General features: G+C 37.0%; 1 protein-coding gene across 5 annotated transcripts; it reads right to left on the bottom strand.

The window, feature by feature from the left end:
* Nucleotides 1-3,026: 3,026 nt before the first annotated feature.
* Nucleotides 3,027-11,617, bottom strand: LOC117914101 (cleavage and polyadenylation specificity factor subunit 6). 5 transcript variants are annotated; one of them, XR_004651225.1, is made up of 3 exons: nt 11,247-11,294; nt 8,547-10,660; nt 3,027-3,968 (listed from the first exon to the last, which is right to left on the bottom strand). XR_004651225.1 is itself a non-coding variant. In XM_034829304.1 (2 exons), the coding sequence occupies exon 2, from the start codon at nt 10,653-10,655 to the stop codon at nt 8,703-8,705; it is 1,953 nt and encodes a 650-aa protein (XP_034685195.1). In that variant the 5' UTR covers nt 10,656-10,660; nt 11,489-11,617; the 3' UTR covers nt 8,214-8,702. The 5 variants fall into 5 exon arrangements, 4 of the variants coding, with proteins under 4 accessions (XP_034685195.1, XP_034685203.1, XP_034685182.1 ...); XM_034829304.1 differs by lacking the exons at nt 3,027-3,968; nt 11,247-11,294 and adding an exon at nt 11,489-11,617 and having other exon boundaries at nt 8,214-10,660; XM_034829312.1 differs by lacking the exons at nt 3,027-3,968; nt 11,247-11,294 and adding an exon at nt 11,332-11,459 and having other exon boundaries at nt 8,214-10,660.

The following is an 11,617-nucleotide window of genomic DNA, read 5'->3' on the forward strand; positions in this document are numbered from 1 at the left end:
AAAAATAAAAAAAATAAATTAATAAATTATTTTTATATATTATTTCAAACTTTTTTTTTTACAAATTTAACTCTTCTGTATCTAAATTAAATCATTTAAAAATATATAATTTTAATTATATTTTAAAAATAAACATGAAAAAATCATTTTTTTTAATTTCTTTCCCTTAAAAAAGAAAGCAAACATAACCTTAAAGATGAAAAAAATTATAGAGCTCCATTAAAATTATCAAATTAAACTAATCTATTAATACCCATTTTTTAAATCGTGATATCGATCTTGAAACTTTGACCATAATAAGACGATTATTTCAAATTAATGTTGAGTTTTATAGGCAGCTAGGGTTCATTGAAAGAAGGAAGCAATACCGTCTGATCATTGTGCTGAACAACATAAATTACTTTAAGATTCAAAGCGTTGTTAATCTACCAGGCAGGCACTGCCATGGAGCATATGTAGTGCAGATAAAACGATAAACACAAGTAACATGGTTTGCTGTTAGGCAGTGGTACATCGACCTAGATAGTCTGCTCTTCCACAAGATGTACTTAAATGCAGGCAGCTCGATCCTCCCCAATGAAGGATTGGCATTCAATACTAAAATACAAGATGAGTGGCTTGCCATGATCGAATCACGGGCCTAACAACAGCAACCTCAAATCAAGATTCAAGACCATGTAAAAGCTCATATGGGAAGTGATGCTGCATGACCCAATCCTGTGCAATGACAACTTCTCTCAAGGACAGCAGCACTACCCAAGAAGGGTGGAAAATGGGAAAAGGAAACTACATTGAGAAACATAAACATTTAAGAACACACAGGGTGAGGAAATGAAACCTCCACTAACCACAACATAATTGAGATGAATACAAAGAAACATGAGCAACCAAAACCTACTGGCTCCAGAGGATGCAACAGGAAGCTTTATATAACTTCATAACTCCTATACTGTAGCTTAAAAGGCGCATGGCCCACCTAAGACACAAAAGTCTCCTACAGCTTAGGCCCGAGGCGCAACACAACATGCTCACTTAAGTGAAGTGAAATGCAAACTATGATGCATATCAATTTTATAAAATATGATTCAAAACATAATCCAGTCAATAAAAATGTTCAAATTCTAAACATTTAAAAGAAGGATTTAACAAAAAAAGTATTGAAATTATAAAAATTTCAATATACAATTAGAAAATTTCAAGAATATAAGTATTTAAAAAGAACGAGTAAAGTAGACCAGGCACACCTCTTCAACAAGGTGCATGTCTTCGCAAGCTAGCCACACAAACTATGACCATAGTACATAGTTTACATGTAAAAATAGGGAATAGATCTGAAAGATCCTGAAGCTTGTAAGAATAGCAATAGTTTCAATAAGAACTGGCTTTTTTGGATCTTATGATCAATACAAATGAAATGCATGATCATTTCAACATCTTTACCTCCCTGACTTGGGTTTATTCCTGAACTTGCTCTTGTCCTCATGGAGGCACTAACTTGAAACAAATCACTTTTCCTTATTGCTGCAACCATTGGCTTTTGTACCTGAGCAAACCATTTCAGGAAATTTTCTCTTATGCTTATGAGAAAGATAGTTTTTGAATGCCCAACATTCTAGACCATAAAAGTATTGCTGGCCTCATTTTTTTCTCAAAGAATCAACTCCTCATGTACTTTTCATCTATCTGGCTCCAATCTATAAACCGTATCCTATTCAATCTTCCCCTCCATATGGATGACCAATCCAAATTTAAAAACCCAGTCACTTTTGGGTACATCCCGTTTCTGTTCTAGATTTGCTAAAGTCACATTCCATGCATTTTTAATCCTGCTTATTCTAAACCTAGAGATTCTAATCTTTCAACCCAATTAAAAGTACACGTCAAACTAGACCATGTACAAATTTAAATCATTACCTTCTCTCTTCAGATGCATCAGTGTCATTATACATATATATACCAACCTATTACAACAATACTGCTCAGAATACATGCAGTATTCAAACTAGCCAGAAGTATGTTCAATGTAATTTAAGCCAATTCAACCGCCATCAACCATAAGATTCAAAAGTGTTTCACTCAAAATTACACCATCAACTCCCAATAATTCAAGATTTAGATGCATTGGAATCTCTAACTATGCAGTAAGAAAAGTTTTAAAATAATAGCAGCAGTTGACAGCCTGTTGTTCGTTTGGAGAACAATCCTTAAAAAGACATTTGCAACCTACAACCACTTTCTAGCACAATCAGCATGCCCCACACAACTACCTAGCAATCTAAACTAGTTACCTCACTAGAAAAGACAGATATTTGATAGGATGGAATAACATTTAGTCACTTTCAAATGCTAGAGATGCTAAAGATAAACCTTCTAAACCATTAGGTTCTCATTCCTATATAAAAAAAATCAGATACTCAACCAAAACTTGAAAATTGTTAGAACCTTTCTCTCACCATTGAAGCCTGATTCCCAATTGCATCATTCCTAATGTTTAATGGGGTAAACTTCAAAAGCAATCTATCAGTTCTATCCAAATACAAACCTTAACAAAAATTAGAAATCTATTTCTCACTCCTTTTTATTCATATTCTTTGAACCACCCCTTTTTCGCTCCCATGAAACCCCAATATTTCATAATATTCTTCAATTGTGCTGTCACAGAACTTTTATACACATCATAACCATACCAGATTATATACAGACATCCATAATTGTGATCAATAGATACAAAGACCTTAAGTTTCTATACAAAGTGGCCATATACAAATATGAGAGAATACCTAATAAATTATTTAAATAAAAAGAAAAGCATACATTAAGAAGAAACAGGCAAACCCCATGTACAAAGGAAGGATACAATGGAGCACAAAAAAATATTCAAGAAGAAAAGCTCTCCTACCCCAGCCAAGGGCACCCATCAAAAGAAGCAATTGAAGCAGGTAGCTAAAAATTCCTGGCCTCCATCAAGAATGATGTGGTACCTCCTCAAATACAGAGAGAAAAAGAAGAAGAAGAAGAAGATGAAAAGACTCATAATCAAATGTATAATACATTTGCATAACACTACATTCCATTTTCTCTGTTTATTAAACTAACAGAAGAGTATGATCTATATTTTATACAATGATGCCCCTTCAAGAACAACTATACATATGACCAAATGCTTCCAAAAGGAAGACTTGGAAAGAAAAATTACAAAAAGAACACCGCACCAGGCCTTCATTAAGACGGAAACAATCAAAGTCTTCTATTTCCAGCCCATTCAGAATGCAGCAGCAATCTACAGCTCATGGGCCCTAAACCCAAGTACACCCCAAGTTCACATGATAAAAACAGGGAAATACATCTGAAACATTTTTATGGTTACAGTGAAGTTGCTTGGACAGAAACTGAGCTCTCCAGAACTTATAAATTATGATTACAGTGGGAAGAGAAAACACATTACAACATACTAAAAGCTCAATTCTGATTCCCCTAAGACAGCGAGCTAACATCATAGATACAACACACCAATAATTAACAAGTATGAGGCCTCAAGAATGGTACAAGACTTTTACAAGCTCACATATGAGCCACCAGGAAAAAAAAGGAAAGAAAGAATGAGGCACATTACATATTGTGGATATAATACATAGCTTCCACTACTAGAAAAGATAGCATAGCGCTTTTGCATGCAGATATTTTGGTGATTGGTTCCAAAACTGACTCCAACATCCCTTCGATATTTGATAAGTTCATTAATTGGACTCTTTCTAAACATTTTCTTGCAGAAGCACGATTTACAGAATCTAAGGTAGTTCTTGAGAAGAACAACATGAAAGCCACTAAAGTGGAGGCTTCTTTCACATATTAGGCACACCATAGTCATTATCAAGGAATTCAATGAAGGCAGCCAAAACACATCTTACTCCAAGTTACCAACATAGTCTGATTCAATCAAGACAACAAAGAGTAGCCCACTCTGCTCCCTGAATATGATGACACAAAGAAAATCCCCATGTCAAAATACAATAATAAAACACCCTCCATATTCTAACTCTCCTACTCATTATCATCGGCAAAGCATTAAGGAAATAAGTTGCATCATAAATTGACATCAATTTTTGAGCTACTTTGACCCTCTTAGTAATATCAATAAAATTGCAGCTTAACCTGGTTTAAACCCATAATAACTCAATAACTCATGTATCTCCTAATTCATCCTTTCCAAATTCTTATGCATAAAAATTCTTTAAGACACAAAGAACAAAGACGTGATTAGCCAACTCCATGCTTCCTGGTTAACCATGTAGATTGCATTTCACAGTTAAGAGTGCCAGACAACATAGAAAGGTTAAAATCACAGGACTGAAAAGAATTAGAGGTCAATGAGGAAATTGCCCATAGAATTAGAGAAGGATTCATGAAAGAAGATGTACCTCTGGGTTGATATGAGATCACACAATACCAATCAAGTTAAAGGTGAAATTTTACAGGATATTAATGAGGCTAGTTAAGCTTTATGGAAGAGAATGTTGGGAAAGAAACATTTTAAAAATATGAGATGAGCCAAAATGAGGATGTTATAATAGAAGTGGCAATACAAGGAAAGATGGAATAAGATATGCATCACCCTTGAGAAGCTTGAGTTGCCATCATTGAGGACAGGATGAGGTGCAACAGAGGCCAACAAAGGAACCAGAACAGAGTAAGTGAACTGCACAATAACCATAATGCAAAAGGAAAAGATGAAAGCCAAAAAAGACCAAAAACTGATATGGTGAGTATAGGCATGGACCTATACAGAACAAATGATGAAATGGGATGGCCAACTGAAAACCAATTAGGAAATAGAGGCCTAATTTAGTCAAATTGCAGTCATTTCTATACTATACAATTGATAAAATTGCAATCTAAATAATTATCGTATGTTAGAACTCCAACAGATTTCTTTCATATTATAAGGCTACCAAAACACCAGTAATATCTCCACAAGAGAAAGGCATTTCCTTCCCAAAAGTCAATTGTTTCACCATCTTCTCTTTCAATTTTTTATTGCTTTGCTCTTAAGGACGACTGACATCCTAAACTTCAAAATCATAGAAGAGGGTACATAAGACTGATATCCTAAGAGTCGAAATGATAGAAGACAAGTACATGAGATTGAATATCAACAAGAAGTCAAGATTTGAGTCTACAGACAACAGGTGAAATTATATTTTTCTATTTTTTAGAACCTCATACTGCCACAGACATCTCCAGGTGACATATTACTATTTTTATAATAAGGTTATAATTTTACTCATATTTTTCCGTACCTGCTATATGATTTCTATGCTCTTAAAGGCAGAATTATTGTCAATGCAATTATGATATGGCTTCAATAAAATCTGTACAAAAAGGTGGAAACATCCATTTGCAACCAACAAAACTTAACTTACCAAATATACAAACATTCGTATGCATATGTTTCATCCAATTCTCAGGGTCAGGATATCATAGAGTAGGCATCATGTGGTGCATCCCAAAAACAATTTGAACATGGGTATATAATTTTTTTTTGATAGGTAAATAGAGCTTGAAATAGAAGGGCCTAGAAGCGGCAAAAACAGTACACACAAAGAATACAATCAAAACGCCAAAAAAGCTAGGCAAAGAAGACAAAAAAAAACCTTTCCCCTAGCTAGACATATAGCCATTCCATAAAGTCAATCATAGACAAAGTATGATCCTCTATAAACACCCTAGCCCAATTTACAAGGGTATACAAAAAGGAATGTTTTAAAGCTTGGTTTGACCGTTCAATATCATTGAACGCTCTTTCATTATATACCCATTTGAACATGGGTATATAATGAACCATGTAGAGCCCAAACTCTAAAGAATTTACTGGACACAGATTGGTTTATGCTTAACGGACATGGCTAAACACTCGGACCCAAGTCAAGCAGTAAACTAGCTCTTCTCATATCACAGAGTCGTATCCTCAGCATTTTTTTTTTATCTGTGATGATTATTTTAGGAATTCAGCGGGTTGGTAAATTCCACCGGCAAAAAATTAGTAGAAAGTTGAGCCACTTACTCCATTGTTATAATAAAGCTGTGAAGATGAAGGTTTGCATTCATGCCTATTTAAAAATTTCTTCAATCATGTAAACAGACTGTCAATCATGTTAGGAATTTCTTGTTTTAGCAAGTTCTGCTAACAAAAGTGGTAATACCATCGAGTAACTTCAATTTTTTGTTTTTGTCAAAATTTTGAAGATGAGCTCTTCTTGCATCTGGACAATTTAAAGGCTTTTCAGCTTCACCAAATGACACCCACATTCAAGACTCAAGTATGAGTATTCTGAAGAAATTCAGTTCATCCTATGGTGGGTAACAAACTTGTTAGTCAATAGTGCAGATTGTGTATTCAATCAAGAAAAGGAAAATCATGAAATCAATTCAAACATTTGAAAGGCACATGAATCAACAACTGAAAATTTAATGGACACTAGATAAGGATTTGCTATGTAACACTGAGCACTGACTAAACTTGTAAGCCTTAACTTTCACCATGTGTGAGTCAACAGATGAAGATTTGCAGACTCCGGATTAGGATTCACTGTTTAAAATTAAGCATTAACTTTTACCATGTAAGGTTTAACTTGGAGATGGTCTCATGCAATTTCAGGGAGTTTTTCATGTAAAGAAAATGCACCTATTAATTGTTAGTGAAAACTTTAGGATTATATTAAGTAAATCAAATCTAAACATATCTTTGATATATCTACCCCAAAATGGTTGATCTAGTTCAGTGTTGTTTTTGTTGCACTTAATAGTTGGTCAAATGGCTATTCTTAAGATCTTGACTTAGACCATGTATTAACTAAAGTTGGTAGATTAGGTTATGTAGATTCGACAATTGAATTGATTGTCGCACCTATTCAAGCCCCTCTAGGTCCCTAATCTATATCCATAGGATTTCTAATCATGTGTCAAATGCATTATCTAAAGAAAACATTTATTTAAAATTCAAAGCATGCAGAGGTATGCCAAGCACTATTCCAGGCAAATCAAAACATGACTGTTCAATACCAACTTGGCACAAAAAGAAGTGTCCATGCTACCTACTAAAATCACAAGGCAGGCCCTAAGAGGTGAACTTGCTCATGTTCTTTTAGACAAACCCAAGAAATAAATCCATTAGCCTTAGTTGGGATACATGCCAAAGGATTTTCCCTTTTTCTTTCCTTTTCTTTCTGTTAGATAGCCAAATACCAGAGGAAATATTATCTCCTCTTCATTAGATCTACCAGTGGCAAGGCTTACAAAGCCAGCACTCTCATTCACCTTTCAGTCTACCAAACAAAAGATGCCAACTAAAGTAGGCTTTAACTTACAAAACGGTCAGATAAGGTATGCTAAAACTACATAAATAGGCTTTAGAACAAAAATTCTTCTCACATAAATTTTGGAGCTGCTGCACAGAAAGAAAAGTTTCAGAATAGCATAGTTGCAACTTGCAAGTCTTAAATCACCCAACACAATAACACTTGAAGCAGACACAAATCAGCAAGAAACTGTTTTAATGCTTAAAACATCAACATCATCAAGCATCATGCATTCTCAAATCAACAGAATTACAGTGCAGCATCTAAAGGGAGGCTGAGAAACGCATGTGCTACATATTATAAAGCCATGATAGGCCGTAAAAGGCAGACTCACTAATGCTCCACTGTTAGATAAATCTCAAAATGAAAGCCAACGGCACCTTTTAAACCAGAAGAACGATATCTTCCCCCCAATTGATTATTTTGAAGAGCAAGTCTTGCTACCCATCAGTGGCAATCTTACCGCAAGGAATTAGTATTACAGAAGCTCTGTTGTACTAATAAGTAAATGCAAATTTCGCTAAACTACAACCCAATCAGAAACATACTCAAGCATTCTAAGAGCAGAAAAAAATCAAGTAAAATATCTCATCTCCATAAAGAACTCCACATAAACTTTAGCTACATAGAGAATGATCTGCAAAAAAATATAATTAGCCCACAACTGATGTAGAGTATGTATACATGAACTAACACAGATAAGTAAGCAATGAGGGGAAATTCCTGATTGGACATTTTAATAGGAAATTCAACCAATGAGATAACGTTAGAAGTGGAAAAGAAAAAACCACTACAAGAATTGTAAATCCTTCATACTGTTCATGCACATAGCAATCACTAAAGGTATCACTTTAGTCATGTTGAAAACTGGGAAAACAGATACATGGGCAATTAACTCAAATAATAATATAACACAAGAAGGTTTCAAGTGTATCGTTGCCACACACCACACAAGCCAATTTTTTCAAAACGAGAATTGGCAGGGACAAATATTAAACCACCAGACACCTGGCAACAGGGTATTACGAGTCCAACCCCACAAAGAAAATCCACATTTAATATGCTAATAAAAGCTACTAATCTGTCTTTAGCACATGACTATTAAGTCTTGCATCTAATTATGTTCAGAAGAAAGTAGAAGGAAAGCAATAGGGAATATTGTTCCCTCCTACCCCAACTAGTGTAACTTACTTTTGCCATCCGGAAGCCGCACTCCGTATGTGGGGCCAACAGAAATCAGAAAGTATAATATATCCACTGTAGCACTCTGATGAAGAGAAACTGAGAAGTGAGAACATAAATGTGGGGTCTCATAAGAACTGCCAAAGAAAGATGAACAGCATAGCATCACTCTGATGGCAAGCGTCTCCTCTTCCCATAATCACCATCCCTTGAGCGAGACCTATGATCTTCATCTGCCACAGCCCGGGACCTGCTCCGAGATCTCGAAGAAGATTGTCCTCTGTCCCAATCATCCTCATTATTGAAGTCACGTTCACGTTGTCGATGGTCACGATATCCATCTTTTTCTTCCCGGTACCTGTGATCCTTATCTGACCTCTCCCAGTCTTGCTCCCTCTCATCACGATGCCTCCTCTCAGAGTTCCCTGACCAGTCACGCTCAGAACCCCTTTCCTTTTCCCGGGAGGCAGTATTTGACCTTCCAACTTTTTCATGGTTCACCTCTCCATACCCATAGTCAGAAGCACCATCATCTCCACCATAACTTGACTCCCTAGTCCTTCGGCCATGTTCCTCTCCTCCCCATCCACCCATACTCGTGTCAGTCCACATTCCTGCATGGTGCCCATCCATTCCAGTAGCACCCATCATTCCCATTCCATTGGCTGCCATTCCCCGGCCAAAGAAGGCAGGGTTGACATGAGGGGCCACCCCTGCAAGTCCCATTGTATTAACAGCTGGAAATGAAGGTACCATCCCAGGAAAAGCAGAACCAGAGAACCCTCCATAAGCACCTCCTCGACCCATATATGTTGGATCAAATCCAGAACCCATCATACCCTGAGGATGCATCAAACCACCAGCAGGACCTCCAAATGTGGGACCTGCAAGACCTTGCCCATACCCTCCTCCACTGGCACCAACACCAGCAGTGTTTCCAACCATGTTCTTTGCTCCCACAGCACCCCCTCTTCCCCTCATTGGTCCTCCACCCCCAGGGCCTCTGTTGAGTATTCCCTGCCCTCCACGGCCCCAACCACCTCTTCCATAGTTCCTCCCACCATCTCCTCCTTGCATATTCATCCCACCACCTCTTCCCACCCCATCATTCATAGGCCTCCTTCCCTGAGACTGAGATTGGGCTTGAGTTTTGTTCATATAAGAAGCTCCCATCTGCTTCAAAGTCTGTGGAGAAGCAAAGGCTACCACACAAGCTCGGCCATTGAAAATATAACCATTCATTCCTTCTTTACATGCGGCTGCAGCAGAAGCGTCATAGAACTCAACTTGACAATAGCCTTTGGATTTACCACTAGCTCTCTCATCAAAGAACTTAATCTCCTTCACCCTTCCATATTGAGATAACACACTTTCAAGTTCTGCATCAGTTGTCCACCAATGTAGTTCTCCTACAAAGAGCATGGTTGCACCATTATCCACAGCTGGCCGGATTTGATTTTCATTAACCATTGGACGGTTCACATTCACATTCATTCCCATTTGGTTACTCAACATCTGTGGAACACCTCTAGGACCACCAGTTCCAGAATTCAGGACTGGTGTGGACTCATTAGCAATTTTTCCATGCACATCACTTGGTTCTGCCCCAGTCTTTTGGGGAATTGGAGTCGATCCTTGAAATCCCAAATTTCTGACTTGAGTATCATGAGTCATCTCCAAAACCCTTCCCTTCTGTGAAACTGAAGGCCCATCTAAGTGGCTAGTAGATCCCATTTCCGGCCCCTTAACAGCCATTGGCCCTTCCTTCTTCTCATGGAAATGGGGATTAGAATACTTCCCTTCAATTGAAACTCCTGGGATGATCAGCCCCTGTGAAGTGCCAGCTTCTACTTTTTGTGGTGGGACATCGGTTTTATGAGCTTGGAACGGCCCACCAGCCATAACACCTGATGGTGCTGGTGCTTCAGATCGGTGCATCTGCAGAAAACCCTCTCCAACATTAACATCATTGTAAAGATCATCATATTCATCGTCTTCCCCCATCAGCTCATCATCTGCAAGCGCAGAAATGGCTCCACCTCCCTGAAATGGCATCTTCTGAGCCCCTCCATATTCCTCATCTTCATAATCTAATTGCTCTTCAGCCATTGGATCCATGTAGGCTGGTTTAAATAAATCAAAATACAGAAAACTTACTTGTCATGGACATTTATTTCTTATATGGAGATACAGAATACTATATAGCATAGAACAATTAAAATAACACACTAAAATTTTATAATTAATATATCCATTCCGAAAACTAGAAAATTAAACCAATCTAAAGATCTTAAGCACATAAATGAGAAATACAGGCCAAATATGGAAATTAATATATTCATAAAGCACAACAAATCAAACTAGAAAAATAAATTAGTAAACAACAACTGTGAAGATCTTAGGCAGCTTAAAACAAAGAGATCTAAAGCCTGCTAAAAGAACAGACTAACATATGGAGAGATCTTTCTGCAACCCATCAAAACAAAACAGCTTCCATCGGCCACCTAAGAAGAACAATATCAACGAAGAAATATTCCCCAGCTCATAAAATCATACCAATCAAAAGAAACATCAAACCCAAGTCCTAAAATAACGAAAAATGAATTACAAATCTCCAAGACCCACCTTGTAAAATTATAAAAATCGAGACAAGTAGCAGTTACCTCTATCATAAACCCACGAAAAAACAAATAAATTTCCAATACCCACCTCGTAAAACCATAGAATCATAACTTGTATCAGACACCCACGTCGTACAATTACGAAAAAGCAGATATGGAGAGCTAATACCCACCTCGTAATTTCACAAATTAGACCGAAATAACCAGAAAACACCGGCTCACAAACTCACAATATTGCAAATAAATGTCAAATCCATAGCTAAATAACACAAATTTTAAATCAAAAATGATCAAATTGTCTGAAAATGAATTTCTTATAGGATTCCTTACTCTTCGGTCTGTTCCACCGCGGTCAGCGAAACACGCAGGTGAGCTCTTTCCCTTTTCCGTTTTTCCCTTTTTTTCGTTCCCTGGCTTAATCCATCTCTTTAGTTGTTTGTACAGTGATGTACCTTTTTG

The sequence above is a fragment of the Vitis riparia genome, chromosome 1, assembly GCF_004353265.1.
Source record: "Vitis riparia cultivar Riparia Gloire de Montpellier isolate 1030 chromosome 1, EGFV_Vit.rip_1.0, whole genome shotgun sequence".
Taxonomy (NCBI): domain Eukaryota; kingdom Viridiplantae; phylum Streptophyta; class Magnoliopsida; order Vitales; family Vitaceae; genus Vitis; species Vitis riparia.